The sequence below is a fragment of the Sinohyriopsis cumingii genome, chromosome 12 (assembly GCF_028554795.1).
Source record: "Sinohyriopsis cumingii isolate HCF-2022 chromosome 12, ASM2855479v2, whole genome shotgun sequence".
Lineage (NCBI taxonomy): Eukaryota > Metazoa > Mollusca > Bivalvia > Unionida > Unionidae > Sinohyriopsis > Sinohyriopsis cumingii.
The window spans coordinates 64,828,883-64,852,912 of record NC_142972.1 but is presented as its reverse complement, the minus strand read 5'-3'; the positions used below and the strand labels follow the sequence as shown (position 1 = coordinate 64,852,912).

Genomic DNA, 24,030 nt, shown 5'->3' with positions numbered 1-24,030 from the left:
TAATCATTCAAAAACTTATATGTTGTTGTTTACCGATTTTTGAAACAAAAATAATCACTGAAGACCTTGGCTGCAACCTGGATATAAAAATAAATGCAAAGAAAATAAAATGCATAGTTAAATATCCTTGCCGAAGGTATAAAAACATTACCTACAATCTCTCTCTCTCTCTCTCAGCCTAGATGCACTATAGGGAGTGAATGAGCAGCTATTGTTTGAATTGTGTGTACAGCCATTCAAGTATTCACATGGTTCAAGCTCTCTTTTCTGGGACAATTTACATGTAATGCATGAAGAATGCACACCTTTCGCACATTAGCCTTTTCTGTATAATGCTTCAGTATTAGTGTCTGAGTATAACCCACACCTTTAGGAAATTATGGTCAATAAGCAATTTTGTTAACAATGTAGAATTATGGGAAGCTCTTCCTTGATCTCTTATTGCCATGTATTCTGTGCTTAAGTAGGTATAAAGGCCAGGTCATGTTCACATCTTACATGACAAAAATTATAAACACTCTCTAAATAAACACATTTTGTCAAGGACTTTAAATTATTAATTAGCAAATAATGCAAATTCCAATAAATATATACATGACTATATATTTACAAGCTAAGCCAGCGCTCCATATCCGGGTATATATTGTTTCTTGTACTGACTACTCCTAACTGTATACACCCAAATATGCCATCGCATAATGTGCCATTTTATCTAGGTTTATTCAATTTGGAAGGAGTAATAAACAGAATAAACAACACAGACCTTGATTTGTCAGTGCATGATGCAATGGCAGATCAGGGATTATGCTCTTTGCAGGTGTATAAAGTATTCCACATGAACGAAAGCACCTTTAGCTCAAAGGATTCTTTGATACTGTTCCATGCTCATTAAAATTGATAAATACAAAGCCAGAAGGTCAAGAAAATTCATAGCACAAGGTCAGGTCAAACATACAAAATTTGAAACTTAATGTTACAATTGGTTCATTTCATCTTATTTTATATACATATAGTGGTACACTTCGGTGCCAACCAGTAATTTCCATTGCTGTTGGTTCACATAATAATGATGGAAAAAGAATCATGCTATAAAGCTTTGAAGCTTTCATATGTTCCAGAATCAATCTCCTTTAGAGGTGAGATGTGTGAGTGATTTGGATTTTTAACATAGATTTAACAAGGTTTCAGTCATATCGCAACAATGTCTGCAGCATGGCAGTTTATAGTCATGTCTAGCACTGGGCATGATGCTGCCAATTTGTAACATCATGTCTCATCCAATGACATTATCCTGAAACCAGGCAAACCTGTCATAAGTGAGGCAGCAGCTAGTACCATTTTCAAAGGTCTTTGGTACAACTCGGCTGGGGCTTGAACCAGTGGTGTCATCATTAAACTAAGACAGATGCTTGAACCACTTAGGCCACTGCAGTTTCTTGTGCATGTACATTATATATATATATATATATATATATATATATATATATATGAGAGAGAGCAACAGACAGACAAAGTAAGAGACATACAAGGAGTCAGACGTCAGACAGAAAACCACAAACAGAAACACATGCACCATAAAAAGAGTACACTTTTAATAAGAATTGTACATATGGTACAAAATTTACAAGACTTGAGATTTCTCCATTCATAAATTTAATCAAACTTTTTCTTCCTATTAATACTTAAAGTCATGGTAAAGGCAAATGGTTTACTAGACTATACTTTGTGGTCTATACACCCTTGTCTCTTAATGAAATCTTTTTGAATCCAAGAATTTGTGCTATGCTAAATAGTATGTAGTAAACAAGAAGATATCTCGGATGCTGTGCAGCATTACTTGGAAATAGACAGTCATATCTTCAAACAAACAAAGTTATATAAGTCGGGAATTAATAAAACTTGTTTTGCGTTTTATCAATATTTCTTCATCTAATCACTTACTAACAAAAAACTCATCTATTACTATTCTTAAAAGCATTGAAGTTATCGACAACTTGTAATACCATAAAGGTGATTCTAAAAAGGATCAGTAATTAATACAATTTATCCAAGTTACAGGAAAAACAATTTTTATTGTTGAATAAATGCCATTTTCTCGTTAAATTCATAGGAACAGGTTTGCAATAGTGTGCAATTATGGGATGAAACAAATTTAACTGTTCATGGGAGGTAGTGCATTAAGGAGGTAAAATACAGAAAGAAAATCATTCCAAACATCCAACAAACAATATCAGCAGGAGGGGACTAATCCATATCAAATCCATAATTCGTAACTGTCTGATTACTTGTTCAATGTCTAGACATTTAATTGACCAACACGTCCTTACATCATATATGACTGGTATTTATCAATACATCATCATGCTTGAAAAAAGACAATATCTACTGAAACTAAGTGCAAAACAAAGGAAATGAAAACATTTCCCATATAAACATAATGTTTATGTTACATATTAATGCAATAGTCGATTCACAAACTTGACATATGATAAACCTATTATTTTGTTGGTTTCATACATGTGTGCAGAGTTATTCTGCCATTTTACTTATTCTTACATACCAGTATACATGACTAATTTAAGCAAATAAACAAACTGTATACTCACAGGCTTTCAAGGGGAATAGAAAGAAATGTGGCAAATTACAAACAAGAGTCCATGCAGTTATTCTCAGCAGTGACACTCTCTAGAGCTCCTTGAGATACGAATCTAATACAGGATATAAATTTAAGTCCAGAAAAGCAATAATAACAATAAAATGGCAAGCAAAATGAACATTCTAAAAGAAGAACAGGGACTTGCCAAAACCCTGCACATAAGGCTCATGTATGAACTGTTCATTGATGAATACAAATACAAAAAAATACAGTAAACTTCATGAAATCATCTAATTTGACAGGCATGCTATAACAGCTCAAATATGCAATTTCTTGACAGTTCCGAAAACCATGTTTTTTCAAGACTGTGAACCATGTATATATAGTTTCAAAGACCGATATTCAGTATTTCTTGCACAATACACAAATGTCAAGAAACATGCAGGATAACAAACTAGCATTTGAAGACTTGCAGATATTAATATTGGCTTTCCAGTCACAAGCTGACCTTAAAGAGTGACAAATCAATATGGCCAAAACAAGTGGCAAAAGAGGGCTACTATTGCTCACCTGGGTAGTTGACATGTCTGTCAATGCAAATTCACACAAGTACAAATAATGTGAGGGGAAATAAAGCTTTGAGAACACAGTTGCTATCTTGTCATTTACCTATGTTCCAGGCAGAAAAAGGCGTGGTCTTTTATACAACCAGCATTGCCAACTGGATCTATCCCTACCCAATAGGGCCCGATTCAGAACTCAGTGTCCGTATCCCAAGGCCTAAAATGTATACACCTACTTGGCATTGTGAGGGGAGTTAATCAGTTCAGTTACCATGGATTCCTAGGTCTGTACATACCCACCTGGTGTCCCACAACTGGAGCCATAACTTGGAAATCATTGGAGTTGAAGGTTCAATTCCCACCATTGCATCAGCCTGGATTGACTACATTATTTCTCATGATTTTTATTTCTTGTTTTAAGTTATCTAGTATCTCTCCTCTTGGTAATTAAATTTCAAAGTGTTTGAAGAGAAATTTTTAATTTCCTAAAGGTCAAAATAGTAAAATATACATTTAAAATCCTTTAAAAACAACACAAGGTACATGTGATAACATATAAAGGACAAGTGCTTCAGACTCATTAATATGGAGTACCAGGAATTGTCAAACTTGACAAAACAAATCAAAACTGTTTCAAAATATTCAAGAATTTTAAATGTCAACAAGCTTTTAGCCATAATTCACTGCATATAAATATATAAACTGGAACATGCCTTTTACTTGAGGTATGTTCTAAAAGCAAAATCTTTTTCTTGCACATAATTAAATAAGTAAAGAGATTCCCATGATTAGACACCTTTTCTGGTGTGCATCTTAGATTCATTATTTGATTAGTATAGAGGCTACACTGTATTATTAATAAATTTCAACAAAGCTTTTAATCCTTGCTGAAAATCTCTTCATCCATACATCTGTAATAATTATTGGTATTTTACAAACAAGTCTTATAAATAAAATTATATTATCAATTATCAACTTATGTTTAATTGTTTTATTGTATTTCATGTTTTCTTTTGTTAAAATTAGAAATCATTTTTTTATCTTAAATGTGTCAATTGTTTTTATAATTCTAGTTGCAGCAGGAAGAACTTCGTATAACATTAAACACGTGATCTTATATGATCTCCATCAAAATTTATTTCCCCTCCGTTATGGCAATTGCATGCAGTGTACTATGTGAATTCATGGTTTCCACGTAAAATTACTAGAATTTAATATTTTTGATATTTCATAAGTTAATAAAAAATGATCTAAAATAACAAATGACATACAAATCTGACCAGAAAAATGTCTATATAGTCATAATATGCTCAGCCAATTAGATGCAATATCCCCTCAGTAATATGCATTGATGTTGTTCAGTCCAATTCATCCCAGATCTAGATGCTATTGAGTTTATATAGGAAATAGGATGAAAATTTGTACCTAAAATATGGCCTTTCTATAGTATTTACAGGCTCAGTCAATCTGATTTATGACCACATCATTATTTATATGTTTAAATGCCACCTATAACTGAACTCTTCCATTATCTTGGCAATACAAGCTTCCATTTTCAAAATCTGATACAGAAATATGACCTCTGGCCTCTGGAGTCTTCAAAAGCTTACCCATCAAGATGCAAGATAATCTCATTAATATGCATGGAAAGTGTTCAAAATCTAACTGATCCAAGATCTGGATGATGTATGCTTACATACCAAATCTCATCAGATCAGAAGGCTAGTCTCAAGCATGTTTACGAACAAAAAATCTGAAACAAGATCACCTTGTTACTTATATATGAATGTCACTCATAACTGAAATTATCTGACATCTTGATAATATAAACTTGCATGCCAAGTTTGAGCAATATGATTGGAAATTAAGCCTCTGGACCAATCACAAAGAAGTGTTGATGCACAGATAGATGAATGGATGGATGGATGGATGGATGACAGACAATAAAGAGAAGTCAGATAACAAGCACATGGCCATAACAAAGTCTATCATAATTCAAACACTTTTAAAGGTTTGCTTGCAAGCTTGTGAAAATATAATTCTCCTGGCAGTAAATCACAAGGGGCATGGCATCAGCATTTCAGGCAATACATCCTGAATTTTACTGCTGCACATTTTGATGACTGACCAATCAAACAGTATGTTACAGGTATGTTTGAATCCGCTTTTAGTCACACAAGAATTCCCTCCCCTGGATAGGACTTCCACACATGTAGAGGCCCCATTCCAAAAGCTTGGTTAAAAACCTCTTGGATCACTCTTAATCTTTCATCAAGCAGTATCATACCTTTAAATAAAATAATGGTGATGATTATTATCAGTAAATATTTGCATGAATATTTTCTTCTTAAAACTTTCAAGCAAACAATATGCAAAACAATACTAATGAAGTTGAGGTTTGACACATCTATCACGGATGAAAAAAAACCAAATAATGTAGAGTTATACAAGTTTTGAAATACAGATAATGAGGTAAGTGTGATATAGTGTAGCTCTGTATGTTTATATGATTTTAAGTGCCACTGACAAACATGATTCTTATTTTCTGCCTAGAACTTCTACCAGATGACATGTTAGAAAGCATACTTGTAGACTGTCTTTTTTAAACAGTACGTGTCAGTCTTAGGACAAATATGAAAGATGCAATGAGGTAGAAACTAACACAAGTTTGAGTTAAGCTTAGATAGGACAATACATCTTAAAATAGTCATATCTATGATATAAACATACATTGGCACTAATTATTAGGCAAAACAAATCCCAATTAGAAATAACACCACATGTACATTATGTTGTTGTTGTTGTTGTTGTTGTTGTGGGGTTTAACGCCATTTTTCAGCACGATAGGCTATACATGGCGGCCAGTATTAATGGTGGAGGAAGAACCTGGAAAACCCCGGAAAGAACCACCGACCCACGAGAAGCTACTGGCAAGCTTTCTCACATGCCCACATTGGCTGAATCTTAGACTCGAACCGCCGCAGACAGAGGTGAGATGGCAGTGATCCGTAACGAAGAGCGCTTTAGACCACTCGGCCACTCGGGGCCCCCTGTACATTATGTAGGTCTATTTGTATAGTATTAAGGCTAATGAAACACAAGACTGCTTCATGGTGAAGCTTAATCAACACCAGACTGACTAGGCTTCAATAAATACAGCTAGGGTCGAAGATAACAGTTTCATAAAACTTTGCAATGTGTGTACTTGCTCCAAATTTCTCAATTGATAATGACAAGAAAGCAAATTTAAATGACTGGTAGAAAAAAACAGAAATTTAAAAAAATGAATTATCTATTGTACAAATCACATGGGTCATGTATGTGCATTTACTCATTTTAAAGGAAATATAAATTGTTCTTTTAAAATTTAACACTAATTTTGATTAACCAAAGTCTATTCAATTGTGATTATTGAATGCTCTGCACCTTATTTGTCACCAAGAAACTTCCAGATGATAATTAGCTATCACTATGGACTTTTATGATGGTGGCCATGTAGTAAAATGTCAAAATAAGAGCACCATCAAGTGCAATTATCACAATCGAGGGTAGTACTAAGTTGTTTAACAAAATTCATAGCTTTCATTGTGACATCACAGCATGCAACATTCAATCCAGATTGTACTGGATCACACCTTTAGTTTCATTTCGTCCAAAAATATCTATGTACTTTAACATTGATTTTGTCATGTGTCGGGGCTTCTAAATATTGATCTTCCAAAAGGAATATGGATATATACAAATCCAGATGAAGTGAATACTTGCCACTTAATGGTATATAAAATCAAATTTTAAAAAATGACACCCATTACTGAAATAATATGTGTTGAATGCCTACATGACCCGTGTGACTAGTACTATAGCTAAATACAGTTTATTTTAAAAATATTTTCTCACATGTGTTGATTTTTTAAATGGAAATTTGGTCTAAGTAAGCACAAAAGTGAAACTTTCTCAATGCAAGGTTTGAGTTACAACAAAAATTGAAATGCCTCAAACCAATGTCTTCAACAATCCTATTATTAAAGCAGATGCAATCAAATGAATCCAAATTCCAAAACCATAAAACCCTGATGATAATGGGTAATTATTTTTAACAAATTAGCCCTGTGCATTATAATTGCAAACAAAATTTAAAAACTTTCTGACTTATCTTTTGACTACTGATTCTAATATCAAGTTTATTTGACAATTATTAAAACTGCTTGCTGACTAGAAATGAATAACCTTCCACTTTAGGAACAACAACTCAGTTCTTTTTAATGTATTTGGAATGAAATTACAAAAATGGTGTTTAAAAAGAACATCTGTTGTCAAAATCGGTTCTTATCCAAATCTGCACTAGCTTAATAAGTCCAACCAAAACAACACTAATATGTCAAAAAACAGAAATGATGTCAGAAAAATGTAATGATGTTCTACAAAAAAAAATATAACGAAGATGTCATCATAAAAAGTGCAAGATATATTAACTATGTACACTTTCCACTTGTAAATGGTTAATATCTTGAAAAATATTCATGTGCATTTAAGCTGCTGAAATAGATAGCATTCTCCTTCAAAATGAACACAAACTGAAAGGCTACCTTTTTATAATCACCTTAAAATTCATTCCCTAAGACTATGTTTCTTGTTTCTAGTAAATTTCAAACTTTTGATGTGTATAAACAAAACAACATTTCATCGATAGTCTTCTCATTACCATGTGAAATGTGGTTACAGATGAGGCTGCTCAAGAAAATTCACATCAACGGCTTGGGCAATCAAATGAAACATGCTTGGGCTAATACCAAGCAATTAATACACGCTTAAATAACTGAAAACAAACACCTTTAGATAACCTGTCATGATGGAAAATAAAAATATTTCTTTTGACTTGATAGCTCTCTGCTACTTAACATCATCTGAGAAAATAAGCTTCATGAGAAGAATATACATTGTCTATGGGGACTTGAAACAAGTACTGTTTGACTGTTTATAGTCATTCTACATGTACTTCTAGAATTCATACGTAGTACAACTAATAAAATAATTTGATACAAATGCCTATGTAAGTTTACTGTTAGTAATACGGTATACTTATACATAGATCAATTTCACTTTAAGTTAGTCTCACACCATAATAACTGGTTTCACTGGTTTGTGTGCCTAATGCCCTTTTCCAGTACATGGCAGCCAAAATATCTGATGGAGGAAGAACCCAGAAAGACCCCAAGAAAAACCAGCTCAAGAGGAGCTACTGGCAAGCTTTTCTCACATATCAACATCAGCAAAACTGAGACTCACAAACCCATGTTGACAGAGATAAGATGTGAGTAATTTGTTAAGATGAATGGGAATTACACCACTCAGTCCCCCATCCCGCCCCCTGGGGCCAAAACACTATCACGAATGGTATCTACTCTGCCATGAGATGTTGCACTTTTGACTCAAGGCCATGAATGCATATTATCTATGTCTATATCAAAGGACAAAGAGCCAAGGTGCCCTGTCGTTTGCATGCTGGAGTTGTGTAGTTTCAAATCCTTTAAATGGTTCAGCTAATGCAGTATCTCCTTGGAAAAGGCACTTTACTCCAATCACCTCTGTGAGAAATAACCTAATTGTTTATCTGTACCATAAAGCACCAAGCACATGCTTAACCCTCATTTTTGCAAACTTAGTGGATATATTAATTAAACGAAACACAAATGTTCACTCTTTTCAACTAAATCAGCTAATATCAGAAAGAGAAATTAAAAGTCTTTTATTGTCACAGGATCACAATACAGACCATACCAACCCAACATTGTGTGAACAAATACCAGTCACCAGCTATTGTGAACAAATTCTAGTCACCAGCCATTGTTAACAAATTCTAGTCACCAGCCAATGTCTGAGCATAAATATGCAAATAGACTTGTTTTTCAAAACATTTAATTTTCCAATATATACCCTGTCAGCTGTTATACAGATATGAAACTTGTGTCAATAGTGGAAAGACTGATCAATACTGCCATGTCCAAATATATCCCTTGGGGCAGGTGGATAATATCCATACAAGAAAGGTGGACACAAGTTTTTTTGTTTTTAACCGGATATGTCAAGACTTTGCAAAGTTGTGTCAATACACCAGGGAAAAAGTCTGGCACAAATGCAGGCTCAAAATTATTGGTAGTCCACTAGTCCGAGGCCAATAAATTTGCCGATGGATGAGAATTTTTATACTTTCACGAGTCCCATGGCTAATCAAAGTATCAGTTGTCATGTGAAGCATGACTGTTAAAGATTCAGCAGGGTTAGTATACTTATCAATCAAATAGCCCTTCTGGCTGCAAAGAATCTTGTTCAATTCTAGGTTTGAAGTGCCACAAAGGAACAATAATGAAGACTAGACAAAATTAATTTTTAAATGAATGTTACATTTTATTTGCAACACAGCATCTAACAATGATATATGTGGACATATTGCTTTTAACATTACACAAGGGTAGATGCATATATATAAAAAAATCCTGAATGTAACCAAACTCACTAAGAAAAATCAATATCAGAAGAAACAAAAACTCACAGTTCATGTCGTAAAACTTACAATTCCATAGAATCACTAACTTTAGAGGAGTCAACATTTTGTTGTCTTGTACGTAAAATATATCTACATGGATCTGTATGCTCAATTGATGGCTGTTCCATATAAACATACATGGTATCCAGGGAAGGCCGCTTTTTTAAAATATATGGCAGGGTACTTTGACTGCATAAAGTTCATATTAAAATGATAAGAAAATTCTAAATTGCATCTATCGGTGAGTACCCCACATTAAAAGTGCCATCCCTGGGTACTATGAATGTCTTACTGGAATGGGCCTTAACACAATTAGCTTAATACAAATATTACTGGGTTTCAAATTGGTGTCATTATTTTATAATTCAACAAAAAAGGATATATTCAATACCAGTACAAGTTTATGACTTCAAAACACTGTAAAACAGAAGTTTAAAAAACCAAACTGTTTTCATCTTGGTTTCAACATAAATAAAAGCACAGGTTACAAGAGAAACTTTTTTTTAAAAAGGGGCAGAGGTGGGGGGGGGAAGGAATGGGCAAAAGAATAGATTAGCCAAAAGGGTGTACTGAACAGGTTAAGAATATCTATGGAACATCTCTCAATGCAAAGGATAATCATTCAGAAACATCTTACATGCAGTCATTATTAACAGATAAGGAAGTTGCTTATGAAAGGAATCTGAATTATGAGGTAACGCACAGAAAACTATTCTTGTCCACCTTATATATGCAGAGAATGTAATCCAACATGAAACAATTTAAACAAGTGAATTATAGGAAGCGAAATCCCTCAGTTGGCCTCATCAGTTGATAGAATGGCAATACAACTTATACTGAAATCCATTAATAATTAAGGGAGTTTGTGAGGAAGAAAAAGTGGATCAGACTGACAAGAACTGTAACTCACTTTAATGATGAATGCCAACAACTGATCCCAGTCAAGGTCTCCTTAGCCATCATATTAAATTTTGTTGAAATCCAATAATAAGAGATTTACTGTGCAGAAGAGAAAGCAGGTGGATCTGACAATTAGTTGCCAGAACTCAGCTAAATGTTTACTAAGTTGTCTGAAAATAAAGTGCAGCCAAGTTCTCATCAATGCTAAGCTGCACTCCAAATATGAATGAAATCCAACAATAAAGGGAGGTAATGTGCTTAAGTGTTTATTATTGTTGGACAATCAGGGGCCATAACTCTACTATAGGATAATGGATGACACTGTAATCAAATTCAGTTAAGGTTTCTCATCAGTATCCAGCTGCATACCAAATATGGTTTAAATCTGATAATACATAAAGAAGATAATGTGTGGAAGTGAAAGTAAATGGGTTTCATAACCAGGAGATATAACTGCTAAATGAGGACAAGACTGCAAACAGTCACCAAGGTCTCATCGATATCTAGCTGTACATTACATTTTGTTGAAATAGAATAATAGAATTATTGTCCAGAAAGAAAGTCAGGAAGACAAACTGAAAGAAGGATGGATGACAGGCCCATGTCCCACAGACGTAAGACATATTTTGGCTGGTAAATTGTATAGCTAGCTTGCATGTTTCTATTCTTGCATGATTTTGCATGTACATTGCATATTCTGTTGTACAAAGGCTACACATATTTCAAGCAGAAGGCAAAATGGCTAGGGCCTGCATGAAAGGCTCATGATCAATGCAGTGATATAAAACATGATCTTGACCCCAGTTCTAAGGTTCTGTGAGCACATCACAGGATGAACTGTCTTTGCATTTTATTGATTCGTCCCATGTCTGAACAAAATCCATCAAAAGGATTAGGAAATATAAGTAAACTAAAAAATCTTTAACAAAAACCATAAAAATGATTTTCAAGTACTGTGACAGTGACCCCAAAATCAAAGGGGCAAGGGTAAATGTCACAGAATGAACTGTCATAGCTTCATAATGATTCACCAAATGTATGAATAAAATCCATCAAGGAGGCTAGGAAATAAAGCAAATGGAAAACTGTAACCAAAACTTTGATGCAAAATTTTCAAATTACTGTGACCTAGAGCTTAAGATCAACAGAGCAAGAGTACATGAAACTGAATGAAATTTCATAATGATTTATCCCAAGTATGAACAAAAATTCATCATGGGATTTAGAAACAAATATGCATCTGAAAAAACTAGAACCAAAACCTTCATGCAAATTTCCTATTACTGTAACTTTGACCCCATGGTGAAAGGAGCAAAATCGTGTCATGGAATGAGTCAACTTAGTTTCATAAAAATGCATGAAAATTATAAAGAAATTCTATTAGGAGGCATAGGAAATATAAGCAAATTAAAAAAAACTTCAACAAAACCTTAATACAAATTTGCTATGACTGACTTGAGTGCGGGGTCACTGAGGCAAACAAGCATATTCTAGAATGAATTGTCTTGGCTTCTAGTTATTCATGCTTAGCATTATAAGAATCTATCAAGAGTTTCAGGAAATATGTGCAAATAAAACATTTAACCAAAACTTTAACAAGCTGTTGATGCTGCATCTGCTGTCACTGGTAAAAAAAAGTGACTGCTATGTCTCACTTCCAACTAGGCATGATAAAAATCATGGATAGGCTTAACTCAATAATCTGCAGAATTCATTGTTCATGCTACTTTAAAATACAAACTGTAGAGTGTTGATCACATCAATATGCATGAATGCTATTTAAACTGGAGACTCTCTTAATCACATCTACATCACTTGATTGCTTCCATGATTGTTTATAGATTCTGTGAGTTTAGCCCATTCACTGGGAGAATGTGCCGGGTAAAAAAAAAATTCAAGATCATATTAAAACTTCTAAAATCTGCTTCTACAGGAGCACAAACTAGCTGTAGTTCCAACTTATTGTATTCTTGTAGAACAAGACCATGACAGATGACAGGAGAATATGAAATCATATTAAGGTAGTTAACTGTCTGTCTGTATGTGAGAATATCAGCCAGTCATAAGGTTCCATGTCCTTCCTGGACGTCTGTGTGAACTGGAACCTGCAGTCCATTTGATTCCAATGTAAACTCAGTTTTCCAAGTTTTGGCAAAATCCACTTGTTCAGACAAACCACCCAAATTTCTTTCAAATGTTTTCTATATTGTGATCAAATATTATAACAACAAATTGTACTCTCTGTCTATGTAAGGCAAGTCTGCACATTTTGACCTAAAAGAAATAGCTTCATTGCTTTGTTCCACTGTTACTGTCAGCAGGGCGCAGTAGCACAGCCATATTTATTGATGGAATCGTTTCAAAACTAGATAGGCCTAATAGACGCAGGGATAATAAACACATACAATTATGAAAACAGGTTGTCACAATAATTTTGTAGAATATATTTGCATGCATAAAAAAAAAATCCAATGTATGTGAATACAATGGAAATGGATTATGATGGAGAAGAAAACATTTTCTAAACTAAAATGGTATGCCCAGGGTCTATTTGCCTTTGACACAACCCAGGTAGGCTACACTGTTTGACCAGTTGATGTGTAGGGTGGCAACTTTACGCCTAATGTCTATTTACTTTTGATACAACCCAGGTAGTCTGCGCTGACTGACCAGTCAATGTGTAGGGTGGCATGTCTTGGATGCATGTCAGTTCCAGGTGCAGAACATTGCTATGTGCATACGCTTACATTAGGTCAAACTTGGTTTTGTTTGGAAGTGGACTCATGCCTTATTTACAGGAAGCACTTTTTTGATGTTTTAGAAAAATACACAGAATACAACAAAATGGAGTTCATGAATGAAAAATGTCAGATATCTCTTGGACCATCTATTATATCAACCACTGTCAGTTTAAAATGTTGCTATTTTTTGTGGGTTCTGAAAAAAGGTGGAATAGGAATCAAATGGACAATAACGGCACTTGGATGGCTTATTGCTGTTGCTAATCCGGGGAAGGAAATTATGTAGGCAGCTCTACCTGTAGAGCCTGGCAAATTCTCTTAAGGCTGCAGACACTTGTGTTACATTCTCTGCACTGAAATGAACAACAAACAAAAAAAGAAATGAATTCATGTATATAATGCTTTTAAGTGCAATGCAAAATTATTTTTCAACATATTGCTTTCAAAATTATTTGGGACACACAATGAAGGTGACTTTTGGTTGGAGTTAGAAGAAGAAAAAAAGAAAACACTATCAAGAGGGAAAAGAAGAACCTGGCTGAATATGAGACACAACTACTGAAAAGAGACAATCAATGGTTTGGGGGGGGGGGGGCTAAATAATCTTTCATAGAGCATTCCAATATGCAATTTTTTTATATAAAGTTGACTTTGAAACCACTGTATATACCCCTTTTAAGTAGAGTCAAACTATAAACAACACAGACTCTGATTTACCATCACAGACAGATCAAGGTCAATATTGTTTATTTGACTGATTACCCCTAACAAACTGCATAGACTCTACCGGCACATTACGAGATGGTATATCAAGGTCTGTGTGGTTCACAGTTGGATCTGACTTTTATGCAACTATATATGGTAATTTATTTAACTTTCCAAAATGTATATTGTACAAAAAAATTAAAATCTTGAATTTATGCAAATTGATCAATATTTCTCTTAACTTTATCAAAGAAAATGGTCCATTAATGTTTCTAACATCTTCAAAAACAGAATGATGATCATTCTTCTGAGTGGAAGCAACTAACATTTTGTATTTAAGATGTTCCTGTTGCTAAGCAAATTAAAAGACATTCTTAAAATCTCTTTTTTTGTCACTTATCTCTAAAAGAATCCCTTGGATGAAGTCCAAGCATTCGCTTACCTAGTAACTGCTTTATGAAAATCTGTCAGTTGTTTATGTGTAGCTGTAACCACTGCCCCACTGTTGTCTGTTGGCAAAGCCTTCAATGCAGCTTCTAGCCAGCAACAAAATGTCTGAAGAATCGAAAGAACATGAAATAAAAAATTACATGATAGCAGGATTTATGAATGTTAGAAGTGTGAACCGATCAAATTCAGATACAAGAGGCAAACAACTCTTTAACTGCATGTTTTTTTCAAAAGTGAAAAGACTACCCTTCTTTTATCTGCTATAGAATATACCCTGTACATAAAATGTATTGTACTTTATCCAGTCTCATAACAGTTGGATAGTAGAACACTATGTGGATCTGAACATCAATAACAAAAGTGACATTCTTTAATTAAATAAAAACTGTAATCAAACCAAAAAACAATGGCTAATTTCTTTTTTAAAATTACATTTGCTAAAGGGCTCTGTACCAGTTCTAGAGAAACCATGCAAAAATAACTAGATCTGTATTTACAAATCACAAATGCTGCCACTACTAACTCCAAAAACAAAATTTTAATATTTAAAAAAACTGAAGAAAATATTTTAATAGCATCAAAATGGAATCAGGTCATCTACATAAGCATACAAACAGGCTTTACCAAATTTCCACTGTCCAGTTTAAATGTTATTTGCTTGATTGTGCTGTTAGGTTTTGATAAATGAGTCCAAGTTAAAAAAGCTTCAAAATGTGTACAAATTGAAAATCTTATGTGCTGCCCTGTCACATATAATCATGACATTCATATATAAGTAAAAATATGCCAACAAAATTTTATTTGTCTAAATCACATGGTTTTAGCTTGATCTTGAAAACAAGGTTTCGCCAAAATCATATATTTCTAATACTAAACAAATTTACGAAATTGAGAAAATGCCTCAAAAGGATTACAAAGTCTATTGACATAAATAAAATATATGTATATATCTATATCTATATATATATATATATATATATATATATATATATGCCTCTCACATTTTACATGTCTGCCTTAAGTGGCTTTAGCTTAATTGTGCAAAGGTTTTTTAATAAAAAGGTCCGAGTGAGGATTTCTTAAAAAAATGTGTTAAAAATTGAAAAATATAAGTCATGGCTTGAGAACCTAATGAAGTCGTCAACTTAGGATCATTATAAAATGCACTAAATTTCAATGCTCACGGTTTTAAAGTTTTGGTGCTATCTTTGTAAAATAGATTCAGGATGGACATAAAAGAGAGGCTTTCTGAAAATATGGAAAAGCAATTTGACTGGCTGATGACAAATGATGGTAAGATACATCACTGTAATTTTTAGGTGACATGATGTTTGATATAAATAAGTAGTTTCAGTGCCAACTGAGATGCACCTCCTACACCAGTGTCAGTCTATGAACTGATGTTTAATGATATTCCATTCAAGTTTATAATATAAATTTGGATTGAATGATAAAGGGAAAGAAGGCATTGGTAAATTTTAAGGTATGGATGGATGTAATTCTACTTCTACAAAGTCTGACTGGAGCACCATCTATCCGAAACTGATATCAATGACACATTTTACCAGACTCTGATGATTATCTTAAGAAGACAGGTGAAGAGTATGGTTGAATAAGACTATCCATAATGGACACAATATTGTCATCTACTTGGTGTCAATTATACAGGGGTTCTACTTAACTTTGCCCAAGCCCTTCAGCAACAGTTTTTGATAGCTCACAGGCAGCAAGCAAAACCCAAAAGGAATGCAGTTTTTCAGTTTTGAAAACAAACCCCTGGATAGTATACAGAAAACTCATCTCATGCAAAATTATCTTCATCAGTGCCTCAATGCATAAAGTAATTGTAATAAAAATAGAACACCAATCTTTTAACTAGAAAATGTACCAAATATGTTTGTTAAACAATGCGCCAGCTAAGCCTAGCCATCTCTTAACAGTTTGTACCAATCAATTCACCACTGCTAAAGCTAACAACTGCACAATACATGTAACTGTTGGCACATGCATATCAGATGCTCGGATTTGATTTCATGTGCTCAAAGGACAAGTCTCCATCAGAAATGTGGTGATGGCACAACATAAAATAAAAGCTTATTTTCAAGGCACATTTGCTCAGTTAGGAAGTCAACATTCAACGCAGTTGTTGGGCCAATTACAGATGAATACACAAAATCAAACAAAGTCCACAGGGAACATTAAGGTACTAGAAACAACAGAGTGGGTAAGAATTCACAATAGTAAAATAGAAAGTACAAGCAAAGACAACAAAGTAATGAACTATATCTCTTAACAGAGAAAGGATTAAAAATTTATATTAAAAATTGGAGAAAACATTTAAGCAATTATTTTGCGTATTCTATTGCAATGATTCAGTATAGTTAGAAGTCCACATCAGAAATTGTCAAATCTTATTAGGAAGTAACTAGTCTAATCGTTTCCTCTTTGGATCCAGATCTGGGTTATGTTCCTTTACAAACATTGACATGCCATTCAAATTTAGTTTTGAGGAATGATATCACTCCAAGTCTGAAATCAATTGAGTACCTAACTTCCATCACTTAAAAATTATCTGGAGTAAATTATCTGCTTGGTGTAATACACAGACATAAAAAGATGCTGATGACTCTAAGAAAAACAATCCAGAGACTGCAATAACTTATAAAGGTAGATGAACTCTTATGAATCATATTGGCATGTTTACTCACGGGCCTGTCTAGCTGCATTATCTCCCATACAACATCTGCTATGTCTGCACACATGTAGGTGGGTAGACAGTAGACAATGGAGTGCACCAATGCATGGACTAGAGCATGACCATGGTCAGACATCAAACCACTGACCAAAGACCTCCTCGAGTCAAAGTCAACCTTGTCCTAACAAAATAAAACATATATGTACATTTCAGTAAGAATATAATCATTAAAAATCAGGAAAGCAATGTGTGTGTGTGTGTGTGTGTGTGTGTGTGCATGTATGTATGTATGTATGTATGTATGTATGTATGTATGTATGTATGTATCTATGTATGTATGTAAAGGTCGGACTGCTTTAGCAGGGTGTATTCTAGACCAAAAATTTGGGGAATGACTTGCCAACCTGCCATATGAACAAACAAAATAGGGAGTAGGGGTGGATAATTTTCTTAAAATGGAGGGATTTAATGAAAAATTAGGGTTACTGCTTCAACCCATTGTTGTGCAACAATATTTTCATGCATTAGTTTGTTCATCTGGCTACATCTTTCATAAACAATTGTAAATCTTACAATCACAAATCTTAAAACAGACCCTGTTTTGTTTTGATTTTTAATAGAAGAAATAAAAATACTGAAATATAATGCACAAGAAATAATAATACCAGGATGATACCATAAGCTCACTTGGCCTTAAGAAATGGTGAGCTAAAAATAAGAATGCAAGGAAAATTTAAACCATAAGGATTACTTACAAACTGAGAGTGTATAACATTTTTTATATAAAATCTTAATAAATTTAGGAAATGTTTTGGTACACATTGGACTGGTACCATTATTGTTTAGGACCAAAGGGACATCATAAAAAGTTTTTCAGTGAAAACACCATCTTGATACGACCATTCATTATGGAAGAGTAGCATTATTCTGAGAAAAGACATGTTAGTCAAGTGCAGCATAAACAAATAATTAAATGAGTTCTAAAAAAGTATTTAATTAGCCCATTTGATAAAATGTTTAAGATGGCTGCCGCAGTAGCCATACTGGATATCAGACTGGCACTATATTCATTTAGGACTTATTAGACATTATAGGAATTCCTTTAGTGGAAATTCCATATCATGTGACCACCCATTCTGGAGAAGTAGTGATAATAAGATTTTCAAGATGGCCAATACGATGACCATATTGGATGTCTGAGCAGCACAGTTTTCCATTTAGGACCAAATAGACAATGGGACAAATGTGTCTGTAAAGTTTCAAGGTAATTCTCCAAGTAGTTTAAGGACCAAATAGACAATGGGACAAATGTGTCTGTAAAGTTTCAAGGTAATTCTCCAAGTAGTTTAAGGGTGCAGCGATAACACATTTTGGATGGATGGATGATGGACAACAGAGCAATAAATAATCTGTTTTGGTCTATGATGAGCAGAGCTAAAAAAACCATTGGGGTTTGCGATGGTGAGCAACTTCAATTGTTCTAGTTATACCTGCAATAACAAGTGAACAGCCAATAGCCTAGTCAGTCAGTCATTTCAATAGCATAATGTGAACTGTGGAACTTACAGCTGAGTGTACATCCTACACAGGTGCCTATCAGCAAAAAAAATATCTTTAATTTATTTACAGCATGATTACAGTAACATTTAGCTTACCTCTTTAGTATTTGCGCACTTTAAAAAATCATTGAGAAACTTCATAACAGAGGCATTAGCATCTTTGTGATCAAGAGAGCAGGCAGCTATTGCACAACATATGATTGGCTTGGCCACAACACTCTGTAAAAATGGGACTGGAGAACGCTGAACAAACCTGGAAATATCAGGACAATTACCATAATGGATAGAAAACAACTGCACATTTACTACTCAAACGGTATATAATTTCACTCATTATTCTGACATATGCATCTGAAGCAATTGTTACACTTTATTTCAACTGGCAGGAAACAAAATTCTCCCAACATTTACCAAGTTTTAATAATTTATTCGCCACCCAGTGTGATGACTACACAATATATGAAGTCAGCATTTAATATTTCATCAATATTTTTAAAAGCCAAATAAATTTATACTCACTGTTTCGTCGATTTGCTTTTGTATATTTACAGATTGACAACCCAAAAATTTCAATTGTTATTCATAGTATTCGGATATTTAGCTTCATAAATACTTATAAAATATGGATAATAACGAGTCTTTATCATTCCACATGAAACTAATAAAAGCTGAATCTCCTATGTATGTAGAATATTGGTATTTCTTACGAAATGCCATAAATCCAGTATGATATATTAATAAATCAGGATAATAATCATTACAAGATGAAAGAAAAATAAATGTTTTTTTAAACAAATTCCAAGAAAATATTTAGATATGTTGAGTAGTCTGACCTGTTAAGTTTCATTATATACACAAAACTAAATGTCTTTTGTTCTGAGGCAGAAGAAAGAACGAGTATCATAAAGTATAGGAATACATCGAGGCCATCATGCAGAGATATATTCATAAGCTAAACAAGTTCTATCCCCAGACACAGAACAAAACACAAATATGGTTTAGTATTTATTACACACCCTATATATTATGATTTCTAAATATCTGTAGCTTTCCAGTGTAAATTAAATTCAAAATGAGATTTATAAAAGTTATACTTTCTAAAAATATCTAAAAATACTGATGTTTGGACATCAAAGAAGACACCTGAGTGGTTCTAATCTGTGTGATACAGAAATATGTACTGAATAGCAATTAGAATGCCAGATGAAGCATGAAAGATTAAATGGGTATTTAATAAGATGTGGTACAATACATATATAAAATGATAATAATAATAATAATAATAATAATAATAATGTGGACTTTGTATAGCGCCTAATCTTTAGAAGCTCTAAGCACTTTACAATATTATACAACACATATAACATAAAAAACATGTATAATGATATGGCTACAACAATAAAAAAACACCATGAAATTAGAAAATAGTAAACGTGCTGAAAAATATTTAAGGTAAGGAAACATTATTAGGTCTTTAAGTTTGTTCTTGCAGTCAAAGTAGTGAGTTTTAAGGGCACTCTTGAATGAGATCACTGTTTCTTTGTGTCTAAGTTCAGTGGGCAATTCATTCCCCATTGCTGGACCCTGGTATGAAAAGAACACTGTCCTTATGACTTCGTTTTCATAGTGGGAATAATGAGAATACGAGTGTCAGAAGAGGATTGTAAGTATCTTGCTGGTGTGTACACATGGGTGAGGTTGGGTATGTTGGAATGAAGCCCATCAGTGAAACATAGCACAGAGTGCACATCTTTTCATATTTTGGATCAAATGGATAGCAAGTGTAGGGTACAGAGCAGGGGGATGTGTGATCTGATCGTGGTACTCTAAGGATGATCCAAGCAGCTGTGTATTGAACTTTTTGAAGGTTCTGGAGTAGATATTGAGACGAACTGGACAGAACTGAGTTACAATAGTCCAGTCTTGAAAGTACTAAGGAACATTCAAGTGTTCTAGTGGCATCAACTAAAAGATAGCTGAGAATAGAGCTGATGCGTCTCAGCTCAAGATATGCAATCTTGCACATGTTCATGACATGTTAGTGCAATGAGAGAGTACTGTCGAGAGTAACACCTATGTTTCATAATGACTGCATGAATTTAATGCTGGTGTTGCTGATATTTATTGTTTGAGGTAAATAATATGAATGAGAAAGTCTTTGACTTGTAATCAGAATGGCTTCAGTTTTATCATCATTCATCTGCAGCTTGTTACATGTCATCCATGATTTCACATCGGAATTGCACCTCTCTACACCTTGGATGGTAGCATCAACTTCAGTTGGGTGGCTAGAATTGTATATTTGGGTGTCATCAGCATACAAATGGTGAGACAATGGATGATGATCTATGACACTTGAGAGCGGCTGAGTGTATAGAATGAAGAGGACAGGTCCCTGTGGAACAGCACAACATAGATCAACTGGGCTGGAGTGTTTTCCATTTGTGGACACAATTTGTGTCCTGTTGACCAAGCAGGACTTGAACCATAGTAAGGCTGTATCGCAAATGCCAAATACATGCTGGAGACAGTGAAGTAATATATCATGGTCTATTGTGTCAAATGCTGCAGACTAGTCAAGAAAGGTGAGAACTGTAATCTTTCCGCTATCCAAAGCAGAGAGGTCATTAACTACTTTCTGAAAAGTAGTTCAGTACTGTGGCAATGGTGATATGCAGACTGTACATTGCTAAAATGACTGAATTCAGATGAGATACAAGTTGGGATAGAACAACTTTTTCTAAGATTTTTGACATGAATTGGACATTCATATTATTAAACAAAAATTATTGAACAGGATAATCAGAAGTACTGATGGTACTGACATGGACCTCTAAAAAAAAGTGGAGAAATGAGAAAATAAATGTCAGTAAAATACATATCTCAGATAAAAGACATGGCATGCTGCAGAGTAAGGCATTCAGCTTTTGAATTAAAATAGTTGCATCTTAAGTTTTCAGAAATGAGAAATTAAGTTAGTGTATCTTTTATGTTATTTATTAATTTATTTACTTATTTGTTTGACTGTACCATCATGTTATTAAATACTGGTGCTCAGGCAAAGAAATCTTAAACTGTGAATTTACTATTTTTCATAAGCCAATTTTCAATAAATGTGTGATTGTAGCAAAAACCAAAAATTTAAAATTCCAATGAATAATGATTTTTCTATGGAAACAATGAGACTGCCCCCACTCCCAAATCGATAAATTCAAACATTGATTAAACAGTATATTAGAAAATATATATCCACAAAAGTAAATGAATTCACTGTAATTATTTACAGCAAGTAAAGATCAAATGTTAGGAATTGCATTTCATATTTCATTCATTTAAACCTGCCGCATGTTGAAAGTTAAGTTTTGCTTGAAAATTGCTACAACTCATTTCTTGTGAAATAGTGTAATAATAAATAAATGTAAACCTTTAGGCATTTGTCAATAGGTACATTCACTGCTAGTGTGATAGAAAGAACAGAATTGAAAAGGAATAAGAAAAATAGAAGTGCCAAATACTATGAAATTGAAAATTAATTTAAAATATTTAATTTCAAGGTCAATGTATCAATAGATAAATGTCTGTTTTTCTTGTATAATGAGGAGATAAAATCCTAATACAATGAACCCTGGTAGCTCAATGGAATAGCATGCTCAGTGGAATAGCATGCTCAATGGAATAGCATGCTCAATGGAATAGCATGCCAGACTTGTGACTGGAAGTGTGCAGCGTTGAATCATCAGACCTGCCTGGGTCAGCTATCAAGGTGTGTCCTTCGATAAGGCAATTTATTCCAATTGTCTCAACATTAAATAACCTACTTGTGTTGCTGTGACATAAAGCACCAAATCAAACCATAACACAAATTAAAAGTTTACATACACAGTTCAAAAATATGTCAACACAAAATCTGAAGCTGACAAAGAAAGTATTATTCTTGCAAAATCCATAGAAAGTTCATTTGCCATGGTTGAGCAGTTTTTGTAATAACTGTGCTGATGAGATTTTCAGAACCAGAAATCTGTCAATATGACATTGTTGATCCACAGGTAGGATGCAATTGAGGGCGGAGTTACAAATAAAAAACAGGAGGTTCATAACTCCACAACATTTTGCCCAAAAAATGCGAAGTGAATTTGACCAAGGTCTTGGTAATGTAAAGATGCCTACCACATTCAGTTCAAATCAATGAAGTTCTTCAGAAGTTACTGAGCTGTTATGGCAAAGTTCAAGTCAAACTGGGACCAGGAAAAGTTTGTTAAAAAATCTTGAAATAAAACTCTGACATTGGATACTCTAATGTAGAACTAAATATAAAATTTGAGTCGACTCCATGAAAGTCTTCAAATGTTATTTACATTTAAAAAATGTGCATACATGAACTCCATTCAATTCTGTTTGTTTTGTCGGTTTAATAGAAAACTTTACTGTCTACATCAAGCAAATGAAATGGGAGCTGAGTCTTTCTCAAGGGCAGCTGACCCATGATGGGTACTGTATGTTGAAAAATGGTGAAAACTTATATTGACCTAGATCTTCTCAGAGCAAAGCCTCTTGCAAAATGTTGGCTTCAGTCCATGAAGTTTTTCAAATGTTACAGAGCAGAAGAAAAAAAATTGGCGCAAGAGAAAGGGAAATTTCAAAGTTAAACATGGGCTTGACAACTATATTGAACAGAAAAGAAAATCTGATGGACTTGACCTGATATAATTGATGGATGGGGCAACACTATAAATATGAAAGGGGCATAAAAGGGTCTGGAACAACGGATCAAGAAAACTTACAAAAAGTCCAAAAAGAAAACAAAAATCCCATTTGATTATCTATATACTGAAAGAAAGATGCCTACAAATTGTATGCATCTATGTCACATGTTATTTTCAAGTAATTATACTAACAAGGTTTGCACTGCATAAGACTAAATTATCCAAGCTTGAAAACAAAGGTCTATACTTGAAAAATAAAATAGTACAAAAATCTAAAAAAGTTATATGAACAGAAGAGCTGCTTCTGCATAAACTTATGTATGTCTGTATTATTGTTTAACTTCTGAACAATAATGGCTATTACAAAATAAAGTTCCAAAACATGAAAAACTTCTAAAAAAAAACTGAAAACACCTACATTAAAAATTATTTTTAAAAGAGTGTAAATACAAAGCCAAATAGCATAAAAATCTACTCTGATCATCTAAATAAAAACAAAAACATGCCTACCACATTTTTTTTATCTATGTTGAATGACTTTGAGGCAAACATGCTTACAAGATTCCTGGGATGG

At 33.7% G+C, this 24,030-nt stretch overlaps 1 protein-coding gene across 2 annotated transcripts in view; it reads right to left on the bottom strand.

Moving 5' to 3' along the window:
- Positions 1–1,570: 1,570 nt before the first annotated feature.
- LOC149786603 (transportin-3-like) overlaps positions 1,571–24,030 on the bottom strand; it is a 78,757-nt gene continuing 56,297 nt past the window's right edge. The window contains exons 24-28 of one of the 2 annotated variants that reach the window (XM_089977103.1): positions 18,850–19,006; positions 17,208–17,375; positions 14,492–14,604; positions 13,641–13,697; positions 1,571–5,446 (exon numbers count right to left, since the gene is read on the bottom strand). In XM_089977103.1, the coding sequence (XP_089833229.1) occupies positions 5,431–5,446; positions 13,641–13,697; positions 14,492–14,604; positions 17,208–17,375; positions 18,850–19,006 (511 nt within the window). In that variant the 3' untranslated portion in view covers positions 1,571–5,430. Of the gene's footprint in view, positions 13,698–14,491; positions 14,605–17,207; positions 17,376–18,849; positions 19,007–24,030 lie in introns of both variants that reach the window. The other variant, XM_089977104.1, reaches the window with a different exon arrangement.